This window comes from Pelodiscus sinensis, chromosome 2 (genome assembly GCF_052426305.1).
Source record: "Pelodiscus sinensis isolate ZL-2025 chromosome 2, ASM5242630v1, whole genome shotgun sequence".
Lineage (NCBI taxonomy): Eukaryota > Metazoa > Chordata > Testudines > Trionychidae > Pelodiscus > Pelodiscus sinensis.
In genome coordinates, this window is record NC_143053.1 from 15,521,269 (window position 1) to 15,540,755 (window position 19,487).

A 19,487-nucleotide genomic window follows, 5' to 3' on the forward strand; every position below is an offset into this window, starting at 1 on the left:
GTGGACCAACATGGGGAAATACAGATGCAACTGCCCTGCCCTGTGACAGCTGTATCAGAGCCTGTGTAGTACATGCTAGCCCTATCTGCATCTCCTCTCTGCACATTTGCATTTCCTGTGTTGCAGACATACTGAGACAAAGCTTAGTCCAAGCACAAACTACTATGCTGCAAGGAAGAGCCCTGAGTTGGCAGGAAACTGGGCTAGGAGACTCACCATTGCTAAGGCTTCTCCAGCTCTTACATCTAGGGTACTGTGGATACCATTTTAAACACTTCTTGTCATGGTTAAAATGTTTTCAAATAATTCCACTGTGAGGCTGGCGGACCAGGTGCCAAGACCCCTAAGCCTCACTGTATACTGATAATGCATAGCTGAGAACCAATCTGGTTTACCTCTGAGTTAGTACAGTTATAATAAATATTCATCTTATAACAATGTGTTTAAACTTTGTGGAATATTTGCAAGATGTTTGGATGTATTAATACAATTTATAAATCCCTGTATCCATACTATAAGGTAATGCTTAAGGGTTTGGTCTACAACTATAAAAGGTTTGTTTTGAAACTAACTAAACAGGATAAAAAACATTCATCTAATGAAAAATTCTGGATTCCTACAGGTGTTACCTCCTGCCCATCAGAATGAATCCAAATGGGTCATTGTGGAGCAAAGATGGTCAGCTGCTGCCCTCCCTCTGTCCACCCCCCCGACACAAAGATATTACATGCAGAAATGCTCCCATAAGCTTAGACTCTAGAGAGATGGTGATAAAAATTCATGACCAGAAAGAATTACAGGCAGTCCCCAGGTTACATGGATCCGACTTACATCGGATCCCTACTTACAAACGGGGTGAGGCAACCCCGCACTAGCTGCTTCCTCCCAGCAGACCAGGGAGACGTGGAGCGGCTTTTGTCAGCAGACACCTCAGCTTGAGAATAAAGAACTGAGGGAAGTGAGGTGTGGGAGAATAAAACTGAGCTCTGGAGAAATGTTTGGCTAGAGTTTCCCCTACAATATGTACCAGTTCCGACTTACATACAAATTCAACTTAAGAACAAACCTACAGGCCCTATCCTGTACGTAACCCGGGGACTGCCTGTAGTTATTTTACGCTGTTTGGATTGTAAGAGACAAAGATTCTTAAACATTAGCAGGAGATTCCCAGGCCTAATGAGGGTTAGCCCTAACAGACATATAGAGCTGGCAACTCCTTTGTGTGTTTATCTGTTGTAATCTTGTAAGTAAATCTTATTTCTTTTAGTTTATTACAGGACTGGCTAGGAGTGTTGTCCTTGGAGTGTCAACTAATGCATAAATTGACCTAGCGTATGTGTCAGGTGTTTGGGACTTGAAGTGACCTGAATATTTTGTGATCTATGATGTAGTGTGGCCACGTCTCTCAGAGTCAAGCTTATCTGTGTAGCAAGACAGATCAGAATGCCCAAGGGGAGGTCTATGATTCCACACTAAGGCTGTAATGGTGGCTGAGGACTTTTACCTTTGTTACTTGAGTGGTGGAATCTAATAATAGAGCTCACAGGCAGTTTGGGGTTGGTGCCCTGCTTTTTAAGTCTGCCTTTAAGCTGATCTTCTCATTTAGGAGCCACTTCAGACAGTGTGGCAACAACATTTTGCTATACCATGTTCTAGTACTTGAATACTTACCATGCTGGCAGGCACAAACACATTTAAGTACAGGCAGTCTTCATCGACAGGAGAAGATTGGAGCAGTCCATCTCCAGGTTGCCAACAATTAGCCCTAAAGATACAGGCTGTATTAACTGTGGCTGACAAATCCAGCATTACTTTTGCATCATTGCAGTCATTTTACTTTGAGCTCAAGTTCAAAAAGTTTGTGTTTTTTTTAAACACACTGTAGCACCTTTATAGCTGTGGATCTCAAATACATACTTAGCATTCATCCAACATCCTCTCTGGAAGGCAAATAAAGCATATATTTATTTACTGAGATTTAAAACAACAAAAAGGATGTCTAGCCAATGTGATAGCTGCCCTAACAATTCATTGTAAATATAATAAATAAAACAAAATCCGAGCAGCATTCAAACAGTTCTTTTAACAGAAACTCAATCTGCCAGACACCTGCAGGGACTTCTCTCCATCCTTTCACCATCATAGAGAGCGTACTGTCAGCCCTCTCCAAAACTGCAATCAAACAAACCTCTTCTGCAGCGTTTTGAAAGGTCACCACATGTGGGCTAGTTTGCACGAAGACAAGCGCCACCTACTGAAATTCAGTCACATCTGTGCCATTTAACCCTTTATGGAATAGGCTTCCAAATTTAATAAGGATAAAACCCACAGGGCTGAACCTCTCTAGTCTGGCACCCTTGTATCTGACTGGTATGGAATCAGAGAATTTGCCAGACCATAGGAGGTCAATATTGTCTAGATGCACTACCAACACTTCCACTGCCTACTGGTAAAGTAGAGCTAAGTAACAGCACAGAGAGCTAGGACTGCTGGCTGTAAACAAACTTTATGGGACCACAGGAAACTTGGCCACACCCCTGGTAGGTGGACAGCCTGTTTACTAACATTATGCCAGATCACGGATGTTGCCAGACCAGAGTGTCGGACTAAAGAGGTTCAACCGGTACCTGAAAAAAACCTATAAAATTATCTCATTTTTTTTTTAAATTGTCTGACAGAAATCAATGATCAGGGATACAATTCTCTATTAAATTCTTCAGGGTGGTTCAAACAGATTATAGCAATAGTATCATCTTTTGTTTTTGCATAAGGGAGCTGTGCTATGCAACAGTTTAAAATAGAAAGCAAAGTTGCACATTGAATTGAAATTGGAGGGCAACGTCTGGATAGGCAAAATACACATTCCTCAGGTAAGAACGTGGTCAAGACACAACATATTAGTGAAAAAGTGATTTTCACTAATAATCACAAGTAATCAGAGCCTCCTGCCTACATCTCATCAAAAAGAATGCTCTGCCAACACCAGCACTCCCCTAACACCATGCAAGGGAAAAGGTTCAGTACCGACTCAGACGAAATAGCGCCACCTACTGAATTGATACCACAGGTGCTGCAGTAACCAAGCAGTCCCAAGTATGACCCAGTTCAGCCCTGATAATACATACATACATATATAGGAAACAGTCTCTCATAACAGTAATGTTGATCTGCTAATTTGATTTTTTTGTTACAAAGACAAAAAAATATTGTGCTATAATGATGCACTGCCCTTAATACTAGAATGATCTGCATTCGTTACCAGGAGACTTGCTGTTTAAGGTCCACGTGATTCTCTCCAAGGCACTGCTTGTATCTAAGCTTACAATTACAAACAGTGCTTCTAATCATAAGCAACAAAAGATAAAGACTGATATTTTCAAAGTTACTTAAGGGATCTGGACAGCCAGTTCCTATTAAAATTAATGGGAACAAGGCACCCACAATTCCTAAACAGCTTCGAAAAATCACAGCCAAATGCTTTGCACGGAGGTAAGAGGTGATTTTCAGATGGAGGCAGAAGAGGCAGATAGCCCTTACCAAAGATATCCAGCTGATGACCATACATAGCATTTGGATGCAGTCTCCAAAGACTGATGCTGTATGTGTTACTGCAACATCATGTGTATATCCGCTGTACAACACCACCATGCACCTGAATAAACAAACTGCATCTCATCAGATCCCTCAAGCATATGTCAAGCTATGTGGCTAATGTGGTTATGCTGCTGACACCCACATGGCTCAGGTGCATGCTGCAGCGCAAGACCACCAAAGGCTAAGTGTTTTCAACCACCCGAGACAGAGTCTCTAGTTGCGTTCACTTCTGGTGTTAAAAAGGCCTTGATAAATAAACACAAAGTACTGACCTGGGACAGGTTTTCTCTTGATTACTAGCCTTAGTCATCCTGGATCTTGGTCACTGGTATTTAATTCTTGGACCCTCTCCAAGAGAAGGTCTGCTGGGGCCCTTCACTGGGTCTGTTCATGGCCTTTTCACATAAGAACAGAAGAATGGCTATACTGTGTCAGACCAATGTCATCTAGCCCACTATCTTGTCTTCTGACACTGGTCTATGCCAGGTGCTTCAGGGGGAATGAATAGGCAATTCGTAATCAACTCCTGTCATGCAGTCCCAACTTCTGACAGTCAGAAAGTAAGGGGCACCACATTAAAAGGCTGCTTCCTGACCATTGGGACTAATAGCTGTTGATTAACTTATCTAATTTATTTTTAAACTCAGTAATATTTTTGGCCTCTAACGTCCCTGGGACAGGCTTCCTCCTTTGTATTTCTTCATCAACTACTCTCTGTACCAGTTGGGAATTGATTACTTTTGCTTACGTGAAGGTGTGTGTCTTGTAGTCATCTCATAAGAATGGCCACACTGGGTAAGATCAATGGGCCACATAGCCAGTATCCTGTCTTTGAACAGTGGCCAATGCCAGGTGCTTCAAAAGGCATGAACAGAATAAGCAATCATCAAGCGATTCATTTCCAGTTGCCCATTCCTAGCTCCTGGCAAATGGAGGCTAGGGACCTCATCGCTGACTATCCTGGTTAATTGCCATTGATGGACCTATCCTTCATCTTTTCATTTCCTTTCATGACATTGTGCCAGCTTCTTGTGTGTTGGTGCGACATGGCTCAGATTGGTTGATTTTACGTATTTTGTACAGAGTTTTTCTATTTTATGGAGCAGATGCTTTGCAACGGGAACCCTTTAATAGTTTAAATAAATATTTATCTACTTTCATGACATTTTTGTTGTTGCTGCATTTTTTAAAACTAATTGATCACATTTAACATTTAAAGGTTCCAGATGTAAGGCTTAGAATCTCTTGTTTTTCATGAATACATTTATATTTGATTATTCTGGACAAATTAATGATAACTGGCTTCATACAAAAAAAACCTGACTGAAATCCTGCAAGGTAACATGCCCAGTGCCCACCAAGCCCTCCTCTAAGGCTATGTCTAGACTGCAGGCTTCTTTCGAAAGAGGCTCTTTCGAAAGCATCTTTCGAAAGAGCCTCTTTCGAAAGAGAGCGTCTAGATTGCATGCAGAAATTTCGAAAAAGCGGCTTGCTTTTTCGAAAGAAAGCATCCAGTGAGTCTGGATGCTCTCTTTCGAAGAAGCCCTATTTACATTGAAGAATGCCTTCTTTCGAAAGAGGAACTTTCAAAAGAAGGCGTTCTTCCTCGTAAATTGAGGTTTACCGCCATCGAAAGAAAAGCCGCGTTCTTTCGAATTAATTTCGAAAGAACGCGGCTTGAGTCTGGACGCAGGGGAAGTTTTTTCGAAAAAACCCCTGAGTCTGGACACAGCCTAACTGAATATCAGGCTGTGAACTATAAGTAATTTTGATTATCTTGCATTTTACTCCTATCATTTCAATCAATATTTGTTTTTCCATAAATGTTTAAAGATAGGAGGGATCTTGCAATCCTTTAATTGGATAGTGAGAGCATAGCACAGATGAGAGAATTTCACCCGGTAATTCTTGCATCTAGCTCATAACTTCTATTTGAGCAAGAACATATCTGTTGGATTCAATGAGTTAAAAATCAGCCTCCGCAAAGTGCAGCAACCTTCTCCAGATCTCACCAACATTGAAGTATGAGAGATGGAGACAAAAAAATATGAAATAAAATGAAAGGAGCACTAACTGAGTATTATTTATAATACACCATATGGTGTAGAATTAAATACCACTTTTGGGAAGTGTGTAGTGTAAATTGTTTTTTCTGCTAGCACTTAAATGTAATATTTTATCAACATTTCTAGTCATCTATACCATGTTCATCGTTATGGTATCTGAGTGCCTGAATAAGTTAGGTCCTCACTGACAAAGACATCAACAGATCATTCAGCAACACGCCTTCTCACCGAACTGTAGTAGCATTCCAGGATTGCACCCAGGTGAAGGGCTCTGGAGGATGAAACCGGTTCTCTGCTTCCGGAGGTACTGCATATGGAATCCCAAAAAACTGACTAACATTTCTCCACTCAGAACCAACCCGGATTACTTGAGACTTGCCGAGCAAAACTCCATGGGATGGAATGTACACGGATGAAGTTAAATCAGGTTCAGAGATGGGAGAGAATGAATCTGTTTGGACAGGGTAAAAAATAAGAAAGAAATGGTTTTCCTTGTTAGCTTAAATCTCATTTTCAAAAGCATGCAGGAGCCTATGTCTTTTAAAAAAATGAAATTTAGCTTCCTAAGTCAGTTAAGAGTTGCTAAGCTCAGCATTGCCCAAACAACTTTTAAAATAGGGGTGGGCAAGACAGGATCTGTGGTTTGATTCAGCCCTTGGCCTCCCTGCCTTTCCCCCGTCCAATCAACACTGGGGACAGGGGAATGTGCAAAGTCTCCTCCCCCTGCTAGGGGAGCACGTTCAAAATGGCTGGCAGCTCCCTCTAGGTGCTACGTGCCCCTGGCAGGGCAGAGGTGAGAGTGAGAGTCTCCATGCGCTCCCTCAAGCCCCAATTGGCCTGGAGGCAGGAGGGAATGCGCAAAGTCTACTCCCCCACCAGCAGTGTGCTGTGCCTGCAGGAAATGGACAGCTGTTGAAAATGGCTGGTAATTCCCTTGAGGCATCATGCACACCCAGCAGAGTGGGGGCAAACAGGCAAGAGACTTCACATCCTCCCTTTCCAGAGGAGCCTGGGGATGAGAGAAGGAAGTCTCCTCTCCCTGCCAGGGGCACAGAGCCTGGGAGAAACCACCCCTTCTTCCCAAGGCCACACCTTTTCTGGGGCAGACCTGGCCCGTGACCACTACCTAAAATGGTGAAGTGGCCCTTCTGCAAAAATTATTGCCCACCCCTATTTTAAAATCTAGACCTTATGGAACCAGTCTCCTGAAATGTTAATGGAACATAGGCTTGGAAGCCGCTTTGATACTGATGAAAATTGTACGCAATTATTAGAGATTTACACTCTTTCAAAGTCTTTTTTGCAGACCAAACTTGTTGCATCCCCCTGTTATGACACAATATCACAGTGATAATGATTTTGGGCTTTGCTACTAAAGATATTTAGGGAGGTGTGCACATGCTTTTTTGGATGCAGCATAACAACCCCACCCAACCAGGGATCACCCCATAAAAAACAGCTCAGTGGCCAATCGAGTGCTTTGCTTCTACCAGCTACTTTTCTCTCAGAACAGCCCACAAGCTTCCACACAGGAGCCTGCTTCTGTCTGGTACTGCCTTGCACTTACCTTGCCTCAAATAGATGTAAGTTGCTGGCTCCTTGAGTAAAACTCGGCAGCTGCGGCCTTGCAGGCCATGTGTGCATATCTGTGTATCAGGGTAGAAAAGGCATCGTATCGCTGATGGCTGGATTTCAAGGGTAATCACTGTGCAGGTTTGGCTCTTTGAACAGGCTGGGGGGAAGCAGGGGAGAGAGAAAAAGGAAGGAAGGAAAAAAAAAGAGAGAGTAGAGGCCATATGTTTTCAAAATATCTAGGGTGACCATATTTCTCTAAAGGAAAGGGGACACAACATGGGGCTAGCCTGAGTTCTCCCCTCAACATTTGTCCCGTTTGCACTTGCCAGCTGATGTCAGTAAAATCAAATGGGCCAAATACTCATTTTTGAAAAAAAAAAAAAAAAGTTGGAATGGTTGGCATGGGGCTTAAAAAAGGGACATAAAATTACCCTAAAAATATCAAACCTACACAATTTAAGAGTTTTTCAAAGGCACAGAGGAGAATGAAGCTCTTCCTGTCCTCAGACTTTTAAATGGAGCTGAACCAGTTTCCACCATTTTTTGCCTTTGGAAATCACTGGTTAAAAGCATTTAATAAACAATGAAATGGAAAAGCCAAGCATTGCGCTGCAGCTAGGAGGTATAAATCCCAGCTCCAGAGACAGATATGCCATGGCTCGGATTGAACTAACACAGTAAAAATGGCAGTGGAGCTGTGTACTTAAGAATTCAAATGGGACTGTCTGCAGGCAGCTAGCCCAAGCCACCACCCACAGTGCTGCAGCCACACTGCAATTTTTAGTACATTCATTCAATCAGAGCTAGCAACTGTACCTCTCCCCGGGCAGGATATTACATCTCCAGCTGCACAACAGGAGGGATGACATTGCAAAGAAAGACAATTCTATAGCAAGCTCAGAATGCTATATGGGACTAGCATTCTACAGCCAGCTTCCTCTTCTCATATTAGCCCCTATTCTAGGACTTGCTGGGAATAGAGGTTTATTGAACATAGGAAATTAGAAAGAGGAAGCTTTGCTATATTGTTGGCTAGTCCTTCCCATTTGGGAGTTTTGTCCCCGATACTCAGGCTCAGGTCAAACGTATCTTTGCTAAATGTCAACCCATTACTCCTAATTATACCCTGCCCCACTTTGTGCCATTCTGAACAGTTCCTGGAGCCTTCAAATAGTTGCAAGTGTAACCCACATACTAGTGGGTGTGATTCACTGCCTCATGTAGTGGCACTTAAACCACTTATTGCAATAGATACGAATGAGTGAGCTCTACAGCTTAAGTTGAGTGCCAGCTGGCTTTATAGCTCAAGCTGTAGAGGCTCCTACACTAAGCTCCAGAGGGCCCAGGTTCCATTTCACCTGCTGGTAATTACACAAGCAGTTGTCACATCTGTCTCAATCATTTGTAGCCTAGCTAACATAGTTGTATTTTAATTACTCCTTATAAATTAATCCCATCAGTGCCTCAAACATTTTCATCGCTATTTGCTAGTAGGTGGTTGCTAGTAGGCGCTACAAGGTCTCTGGATATGTGAGGTGCCAAAGTGATCCAAAAGCAGCTGAAAAGTATGCCAGATGGCTTTTTATTAGGGCTTTAATTCCCGCTTTCATTCAGGTCCTTGTTCCCAATTCAAGATATGCTAGGTTAGAATTATTTTTAAAAATCAGTTGCTCTCATCAACATGCTTCATGGTCATAAGTCAGCCCACCCTGTTTTACAAAGCCAAAGGGAACAGCCACCTTCAATATAAGCAAATCATCTCCTCACCTGAGAGACAAAACTCTCTAGCCACAGAGAAGCCATCAGCAATCTCTCTGCTGACTTGAGCAATGCTGAAGATGAAGAGGGATGGATCAATGAGTACTGAGGAGGCACCCAAGACCAACCAGGTGTCCAAAGGCACTATGAGACAAAAAGCACAAAAACAAACATAGCAAGCACACCAGCACAATCTTCAGAGGGACTAGCTAGTCCAGGAGGAAAAGTGGTATGAGGCATCAGCAGACCTTGATTTACCTTTGGGCTCACCAAAAAGTGCTGGTAAACTTAAGTGCCTGGAGAGACCAAATTCTATTTTCAAAAGTAATGGAGGGCCAGACTTCTGAAGGTAGTTAGACACATAACAATACAAATAAGCACCTAGTGGGATTTACAAAAGCACCTATGCAGGAGAGGCATCTGTCATGGAAAGTGAAGGGAGTTGGGCATATAACTAACTTAAGAGCTTTTATACCCTCTTCCCCCGAGTGTCTAACTGCATTGTTAGGCATCTTTGTGCCTTCATAAACACCTTCATACCTTCAGCAACATTTAAATATGGGACTTGCATTCTCAAGCCATTTAGGAGCTTTTGACATTTTTACCCCTTGACTCATCTAAAGCTTGTTCACATATAGCATCTACCCTAATTCTCATTAAAGTTTGTGGATTCTTAGATTTTAAGTCCAAAGGAACTATTTTGATCCTCTAGCCTGACCTTCTGTGTAACACAAGCCATAGGATTTCCACCAAGAATTCCTGCATGAAACCACAACTAAATATGGAATTAGGACTGAATTTTTAGGCACCTTTTGTTGCTGTGTTTTGTTTTGTTTTTAAATAGCCCTAGTGGTTTCCACAAAAGTTTTCAAAGAAAAACACCACATACATTCAAAATTCTTTTATCTTATGCAATTGGCTCAATCCTTTTGAGTCTGATGAGCAGTAGCTGAAAAAAAATTATAGGCCAGATGGGCCTTTAATTACTTTTTTTAAAAAAAAACCATGTCAGCCTGTTATAAAGCTGAGGGGCCTGCAAGCTGGGGACAGCCTTTTCCATGTAACTGTAGTATAAAGGAACTCTGTTCAGAGTGCCTTGTGACAACTGCTGGCGAACAGCAATGGCTGCTGTTTGCGTTCAGCTACCTAGCAAGATGAAATTTTACAGCCATACGCATTTATAAATATTGGATTTCACCCGTTTAAAGACAGCCAGTCTCTGAAGATCGCCAGTGTTCTCCTGACCCCATCACTGGAAAAGACCCTTTTCTGAGTTGGAGAGCAGGTTCCTCCATTCTCCAAAGCACCATGTAGCTGAAGGCTTGGTGGTTCACATAAACAGGGCTGAGACATAGTCTGTATCTGGCAGAGCCGGATTAAGACCTTTAGAAGCCCTAAGCACTGAAAAGATTATGGTGCCTCCCCATATGTAATTCAAAATAAAAACAATACTATACCACAAAATCTCTCTCTCTCTTTTTTTTTTGGTGCCCCTGCTTTGCTGGTGCCCGAAGCACATAGCTAGTCTGCCTATTGGGTAATCCTGCCCTGGGACTCTCTGGCATTGCAAACACTAGCAGTGAAACACCTTGCTGGTTCATGAGAACCTGGAAGTGAAACTGATGACAGACTGGTCTTGTTCCACTGCTCAAAATGGAATTACAAGAACTATAGGTCTACATGGTGATGAATAAATTAGATTTTTAGAAATGCTTTTATCCTGCCCAATATAGGATAGTATGAGTAACACAGGAGAAATATTGCAGCTCATTTTTTCACTTTGACACTGCCCTCTGAACTACATAAACAACCCAAGAGGGGAAGGCGCAGTTTGTGAATTCAGAATAATATGTGATTTATTAAACTGGATTATTAAAACAAAATATGCTCTGCTAAAAGTCCCTTGTTATTAAGGATCAATCCTGTGCTAAGTTTGAAGCCCATATGGCAGGCTATCCTATGGGGATTCTGTGGGAAGGCCAGACACAGAATTGCACCCCACAAGTTGAGGAGCTGCTGCAAAGCGGTGCCGTGCCAGTCATTTCAGCCTTGAGGCTGCAGAAGCTTCTGTAGTTCCTCCGCTTCCACTTTCCAGGGAGTAATATCCAGTGGATTCATGTAGCGATGAGTCCATCTAGCCCTCCTTCAGCCTGTTTGTGTCTGTTCTACACATCCCCCACCATCTGTTCTGCTAATCTAGCTCCCACACACTTTGGGACCATGTTGCTTTTCTTACACTACAGGGCATCTGTGCCCATGATGATGGAGGTTGATTGTCTAGTTGTCTCTAACTAGAATAACTAATCAGTTAATTTGATACTGTAATGATATTTAAGAAAGAATAGAGAATTATTTCACATTACCAAATTAGCATAGCCATTGTTAGAATTAGAATTTTACATTACTAAATTAGCATAGCCATCATTGTCCATGCATTGTATACCAGATAGACTATATTTTGGTTTTCAGCTTTGCTCGAAGCACCAAGTATTGCCCTGGCAAAATGCTCAGGGGCCCAATGCTATGAATTATAAGATACATCTTATCTTTATGGTACCTAAAACTTCACTTGTAAGTTTAAAAACTTATAAGTTTTTAAATATGGAACCTTATGAGCATCTACTCTGACCCTTATATGAGACAGATTAAAGAATTTACTCCAGTGATTGCTACATCTAGCCCAATAGTCAGTGGCTTAACTAGAGCATTTTTTGTGTGTAAAATATTCAGTCTTTATTTAAAATGTCCAAGTGATGCAAAATTTCCCATTTCCCTTGATAATCTGTTCTAAAATAGCTATTTACTCACACAGTTAAAAATCAATGTATTTTTTTTGTTGTTAAATTTTGGTGACTTCCTTTTCCAATTCCCACTTGCATAATTTTTCAAAAATTCTATTTTTATTATTGTATACAAAAGAAGCTTTTTAGCAATGTGACTTAAGCTGCATATTTTTACATAATCATTACCTTCAACTTTGCAGAGCCCAATATATCAATAATCCAGTATGGATGGCATGGAACTGGTGGTCTGTCTAGCTTCAGACACAAAGCTTCAAATTACTAATTTTGTTCTAAAAAAAGACAGCTTTGTCTGGATTCCACTGTAAGTCAACATGTCTGCTGTGCACTGCTGAGCTATTTTTGCAAGGATAATTATATTTCCATAATGTCCACTGACTTGCCCTGTGACCTCAGGCAAGTCATATATCCGTTGTGCACCTCAGTTTGCCCATTTATAAAATATGCACAATAGTTCTGACTGGGCCAAATTCTACTCTTGGAGGAGTAAACCCAGAGCAACTTTATTCAAGTGAATGGAGCTACTTTTAGCTACTCAGTGCAGCCACTGCGCCAGGTTTATTTGTTTAACATTTGTAAGGTGCCTTCAGACGCAGAGATAATACATTCTCTGCAATGTGAAGTGACACAGTTATTAATAAGTAGCATAGTTTATCTCTCTCTTGGGGTGTGTCTGCACAGCAACAAAAAACCCATGGCTGGGTCATGGCAGCCAACTTAGGCTCACGGTTCCGGAGCGGCAGGGCTGTTTTGTTGCTATGTAGACATCTAGGCTTGGGCTGCGGCCCATGCTCTGGGAGCCTCTCACCTGTCAGGATCCTACAGCCGGGACTCTAGCTGGAGCCCAGACATCTGGACAACAATGAAGCAGCCCTTCCCGAGCCCTGATCAGCTGGCACAGGCCAGATGCAGGAGTCTAGTCCCTGTGCAAACATACCCCAAGCAAAACAAGGAATACAAATTGCTTATCTGGATTAGAAGTTAATGGGTATTTGATTTTATCCACCTGTGTCTGTGTGTGCGCGCATGAGTGAGCATGCATTACAGTGAGACAAACATTTTATTTCATTTTAAAATACAGAGAATTCAGCAGCTGCTTTGCAACCCATTTTTGTCTTCTCACTATCTCCCTACCCATCGAGTTGAAGTACAAATACGTGCAAAATCAAAATGACTATTTCGGTGACAAATATTATGTGAACTCTGGAATTAACCTATTTCAACTTTGTGCTGCTGATCACATAGCGTAGACTGACGATTAGTAGGTCCCTTTTGGTAGCTAAACCACCTGTGTCCACAGTTCATTCCCACCCACTCTACAATATGACCCAAAAGAAGGCTGGTTTTAAGTCAGTTCCCAAATCTGAGCTAAGCCTAGCTCATGTGGAAATTACTTTCTGAATAGTTTACAGAAGTGCTGCTCTGTTGAATGCACAAAGTGCACCTGATGGGAGAATTTACTGTGTTCTATATAGGCTAGATGCTACTCTTCCTAACCACATCCTAGCAATTGCTTTCACTGCATAATTATAGTAGTCTGAACCCATCCAGCTCTGTAACTTTTATTGGAAAATTATAGATGTCTCATACAGAAGGCTTCTGTCTTCCAGATGTTTTATGGTTAGGGTATACAAGATTTAGAGTAGAATTTTCAAAAGCACTCAGTATTGGACCTACTCTGCTCCCAATGAAGTAAATCATGACCTCCATTGACTTCAGTAGGAGCAGAGATAAGCCAAAGCTTTGGACAATCCCATCTTTGATGGAAGGAAGTAGAGGCACACTTACTGGAATAAACAGAGTCCAATCCAGAGAAAAATGCGCTTAGCAATTGGCATAAAGCAAATCCCCAGTTGTGACATGCGTAACTTATGTTTGAAAGAAACTATCTTGACTCTGAATTTCACAAATGGCCTCTACTTTTAAATTAGGTAAAACTGAATACCTGAATGCAAGCAATCCCAAACTTTTGGGGTGTTTTAAATTCACAGTTAGAACTGAATTTTGCAAAGTGACCTCTGCACCCCATCTCTGACAGTAGTTCTTTCCTAGTAAAAATTGGTTGGTTCATTTTAAAATGTAGTGGAGGGAGATTTCAAAGCACAAGGATTTTAATGAAAACAATCACTTAGAGGTACATGAGATTGCAAGTCACAGCCCCAGATGATTTTATGATATCTGCACTTCAAATACCCTGATGTTAAATTACATCACATCTTCATTAAGCAACAACAGTACAATTACACAGCTATCAATACCTGAGTCACTCAGACTAGTAAAATTAATGGCAGATTTACCACTATTGCTATTGATACAGAGCAGCATTAAATAGGATTTTTTAAAGATGACAATGAAGGAAAGCCACAGTTTTATTAGGGGCTCAAATCTCAAAAAATTCAGGGGTTTGCTGACATAACATTCAATTACCTTTCCAAAGCACTTTCCGCCTGATTTTGCAATATGGAATTTAAAATCTAATGAAAATACGTTTTATGATGAGATCTCTGGCTGAGAAGATCATGGGAAAAAATAAAAAACAGGACTATGTAGCACTTTAAAGACTAACAAGATGGTTTATTAGGTGATGAGCTTTCGTGGGCCAGACCCGCTTCCTCAGATCAAATAGTGGAAGAAGATTGTCACAACCATATATACCAAAGGATACAATTAAAAAAATGAACACACATGCAAAGGACAAATCAAATTTCAGAACAGAAGGGAGATGGGGGGGGGGGAGGTAAATATCTTGGAGGTAAATATCATTTACCTCCCCCCCATCCCCTTCTGTTCTGAAATTTGATTTGTCCTTTTCATGTGTGTTCATTTTTTTTAATTGTATCCTTTGGTATATATGGTTGTGACAATCTTCTTCCACTATTTGATCTGAGGAAGCGGGTCTGGCCCACAAAAGCTCATCACCTAATAAACCATCTTGTTAGTCTTTAAAGTGCTACATAGTCCTGTATTTTGTTTCAGGTACACCAGACTAACACAGCTACATTTCTATCACTATGGGAAAAAATGGTTGCTTACCTTCTTGTAAGTATTGTTCTTTGAGATGTGTTGGCCATGTCCATTCTGATAAGGTGGGTGTGCGCTGTGGGCACAGTCGTCGGAAAGTTTTCCCTTAGGAGTTCCCGTTGGACTATCTGTGAAGCCTCCAGGAGACACACCTTTCTGGTGCTGGATATATAACCCAGCCAACCCTATGTTACCTCAATTTCTTCCTGCTAGCCCGTGACACTTGGAAGGCGTGCGGGATTTGGAACGGACAACATATCTCAAAGAACAATACAAGAAGGTGAGCAACTATTGTCTTTTCTTGGAATGCTTGTTCATGTCAATTCCAATCAGGTGACTCCCAAACCTTCACCCCCAAGATGGGGTCAGAGATAAGGAATTTCTGATTGGAGCGCAGCTCTGCCAAATGCTGGCGCACGGGGTGACAGCATAATGAGAGGTGAACGTATGCAGCAAAGAACAAGGTACTGCTCTGCACATTTCTTGTATCAAGACCTGGGCCAGGAACACTGCTAGACCTGTGCCCTTGTGGAATATTCTTTAAGAGCTAGCATGGGACCTTGGCCAGCTCCTAACCATGATCCAGGAAGATATTCTTTGGGATGGGACCTGGAGCCAGATTGAGTTTTAGAAGGTGGCTAAGATTGAGTCCCAGCCACCATCACACTGAACCAATTTATTGGCTCCTCGCTTTAAGATGAGAAAATACAGATTTAAAGGTATCTAGAACTTTATATGTCTCAATGGTAAACAACATTCAGTGATAACTCAGCATAGTCGGTGTATAGCATATGATATATTCCTTCAGGCCTCATAGGGGTGCCTCTCAGCAAATGCCTTTATTCTTCTGCTCTCCAAAACCAGCTCACTGGAGAACACCCGTGCAGCATGGATTCACAGATAATACTTCCCTTTTAAAAATACCTTTTTTGGGGCCAATCTATTTGGCTATGAATAAATCGGAATGAACCATTTTCTTAACTCACTACATAATAACTATAATCACATTTCTGGGACTGCAACTTTAACCTACCCACAAAGATGTTATTTATGGCAGCAAGAGGCATAGTAATAATGTTGCCCAGATGTGAAATGGAAGCAAGTGTCCTTTCAGTGGTGTCAGGTATAGTAAGTGATGTAGGATAACAACATTAGTGCACCAGATGTTTATCCAGTTTTTTAAAAAAGAGTGAACTCCAGCTCTCCAGATTAGAAAGTTACAAATCTAGCTCTACAAGGAAAGTGTCAAATGCACTGAAGGAGAAGATTTCCATCACGTCTGATATACCTAAACCTCTGATATAACCACAGCATCGAGAGGAAGTCATCAGACCAATTCAATTTTATACTTTTTAGGAATGTTCCTGCAACTGTTACTTGTAGCAAATCCTTGACCACACAACTAGTCCATTGGTTAATATGTGTGAACATTACTCATATGGAGTAAGGCTGAAGGATTGGACTTATATTGACCTGGCAAAGTGGCTAAGTGTTATTCAGTTGAATACTCCTGCAAGTGTTCAGATAGGCTTTGACCATAATGGGGATGACTGACCTCTGAACAGTGTGCCTAACTCCAGTTTTCTGAAGAAATGGGCTGTGCCCACGAAATCTTATGATACCATCTGCATGTTTTGTTAGTCTATAAAGTGCTACCAGACCATTTGAAGTCCTTTTAATGTTAGTCTAGTCCTCAAAGTAGAAGATTCACCCCACAGCAGAGGGTCAGCACAAAAGCCTGCGCCCCGTTTACATCGCTGTGGGCTTCAGCAAGTCATAAGGGTTCTTGCTTCTTTGCGGAACAGCAAAATTCACTGCCAAGAAGAGAGAGATTGGAGTAGGGAGAAAGAAAGAAATTGGTCCCTCCATTCCCCTTGGTTTTCTGCTTTCCTGTTACCTCATTCAGCCTGTCTCTAGGGGACAAACCTCATTGCTCAGTCCTTCCTTTGGGAAAATCTCCCATTATCTCAGAGCTACAGAAGATGGAGATTATGGCAAAGGGCCTAAGGAATCATCTCAACCATCCCCTGGCCAGTGAAGGACTGCTCTTACTGTACAGTGAGGTAAGTGGGAGATTTATTTGAGTTTGGGCTTGGTAGGGACTATTTGATTTGACCATAAATATTATATTTCTGCATAAAAAAGCCTGACGCAGTGTATAGAATCTATAGATGTAGAGGTCACCATTTAAAAGATGAACATTTATTAATGGTCACTATGTTATAGTATCTGAGATATGCAGTTAACTAGTTATATCCTGTTCAAAATACAAAAATAAAATACAGTATCTCAGATACCACAGGGAGCAAATGTTAATTTTTAAATATCATGTGTTATAGGATCATAGAAATGTAGGGCTAGAAGGGACCTCAAGAGGTCAATTCTAACCTCCTGCACTAAGGCAAGACTAACACTTTATATGGAATAAAATAGATTTCAACTTTGAGTTGCAATTGTGTACAGTGATTACAGGCTACTTGTATTCCTCTTCCTTCAATTAATCCCATTAACTGGCGCCTGCTTGACAAATCCACTCCCTCCACAGTGCTCTATTCAATGCTATGTCCTCTATCACATCACATGCTACCATGCTTCCTTTATGTCATTCCACCACTTCTTGGGGTTGGTCTCTGTCTTCCTCCTCCTGTATAGATCTGCTGAACTTTCATTTCCACATTGTTACATGAATAAACCATCTGAGTCCAAGCTCCCTCATTTTTTTTGTTTAAACCATCTGAGCATGCCTGCAACATACACACACCTCACATGGTCCTTTTTCCTTACATCACTTATTCATCTCAACACTTGCATTTTAGTAGGTCATTTGCTACTGTTTTATGGGCTTCCCAGTTAATCTTACTGGTATCTTCCTAGTATCATATTATACCACTTCCCTCCATTTGAATCAGGCATTTTATATCCCAGCTCTAATTTTGTTCTCCATTTCCCCAGATTATGGAACCCTCATACTTGAAACTTTGTATTTTGGGTATTACCGGTCCTACTGTGTATTACAGGTGCCTGTATATCACATGAAAACTTATTTGGATTCCCTTTATTTGACAAAGCCACCCTTGACCAACGTAGTAATATAGCAATTGTCAGTGGTCTTTGTAGTTCAGTATGCTGTATCTGGCAATGGCTGACACCAGATGTTTCAGCGGAAGACTGAATAAACCACACAGTTAACAATAACTTGCCCAGAGGGGAAGTTTCTTCTTCGCCTCCTCCATTAGTGACTGGCCTATGCACTAAAATATGAGGGTGTATATCCCTTTTAAAACCATCTTTAACATTACCGTGGATGTGACCATTCCACTTATAAATGATTAGTTCCTTCTTGAATCCTACTATATTCTTGACCTCAATAATACCTTTGAGCTAATGAGTTCCGTAGGCTAATCAGGCCAGCTAATAATTCGTCTATTTGGTTAAATGATATCTGAGAAAGAAAGTACCTCTTACTGTACAAAGTAAGAAAAGGAAACACAGGGGAACCATTATACAAGTGTTTGTTATGCAGGGCATGAAAAGCTGAAGGTAAACATTTCCTCAACTCTCTTTTTTTCTCCCAATACACTGTGATACTCACCATTCTCTGGACTGCGAGGTAACAGAACAGGTGGGCACACATTGGGTGTAGTATTCATCATGATTGCTAAAAATAAAAATGAAGTTTTAACAATGTAAAGTAGACAGTTTTAAGAAAATCTCACCATATCATCTCTGTATCCGCAACATCGTTTCGGGGATTTGCACATCTACAATGCAAACTAAATGGAGACTTGGATCTCTTTGTTTCCCAAACACTGGCTGTTGGATATAGAGCTTGTTCATACTTGCTGTTATTTTAGTTCCTTTTTGCTTGCATGCCAACATAACATGAAAGAAAGAATTTCAGCAAAATTTCTGCAGCAAAATAAATACTTTATAGTGGTCTAAATCCAGAGGCCTTTATTTGAGCAAATCTCCATTGACAACAATAAAGCCATCCGAATTTCACCCACTGACTTCACATTTTCTCTTTCAGCCTCAAAACTTTCATTGTAATTTTTCCACTTCTCATGCCCGGAGCCGGAACACACCTGCACAAGTGATACAAATTTTTGTCTGCAAATATCTTAATTTGCATTAACATCTGTGCAGACTTTTTATCTCATTGTCTGGTACAGCGGGAATACATTAAAATTTCCTCCCTATCAAAAAGAAACAAAAAAGAAATGCTGCTAACTCCATTCTCTCTTGTCTATGCAGTAGGCTCCTGTCTGCAGATCCTTTGTCCAAAAAGAAGTGACATTGTCTGTTGATGAAACTGCCATATAATACTTAAGCTAGGTATACAAGAAATAAAAAATCCTCTGGACTTTAATAAGGGCCCTAGATAGTGAGAAGAGGGATGATCAAGTGGTTAAGTCGCTAACTCAGATCTTGACAGACCTTTGTTCTGTCAGTGATTTCCTATATGACCTGAGGCAATTCACTGCTGCTGTGCATCAATCTCCCCCCTGTAAATGATGGCAATAGTACTGCCTTCCCTCACAGAAGCGTGGTGATGATAAATACATGAAAAGGTGGATAGCTTATTTAAGGTCCACAGCGAATAGTTTTACTTTATCTGCCATCTTGCAACAATGTCCCCGTTAGGAAGGGTGAATCATTTGAACTACAATTG

General features: G+C 41.2%; 1 protein-coding gene across 2 annotated transcripts in view; it reads right to left on the bottom strand.

The window, feature by feature from the left end:
* Positions 1-19,487, bottom strand: part of TG (thyroglobulin) — a 191,930-nt gene that overhangs the window by 79,905 nt on the left and 92,538 nt on the right. For both annotated transcript variants that reach the window (XM_075920103.2, XM_075920102.2), the window contains 5 exons: positions 18,408-18,473; positions 9,003-9,137; positions 7,228-7,392; positions 5,889-6,111; positions 1,672-1,765 (listed from right to left, as the gene is read on the bottom strand). In XM_075920103.2, the coding sequence (XP_075776218.2) occupies positions 1,672-1,765; positions 5,889-6,111; positions 7,228-7,392; positions 9,003-9,137; positions 18,408-18,473 (683 nt within the window). The remainder of the gene's footprint in view (positions 1-1,671; positions 1,766-5,888; positions 6,112-7,227; positions 7,393-9,002; positions 9,138-18,407; positions 18,474-19,487) is intronic.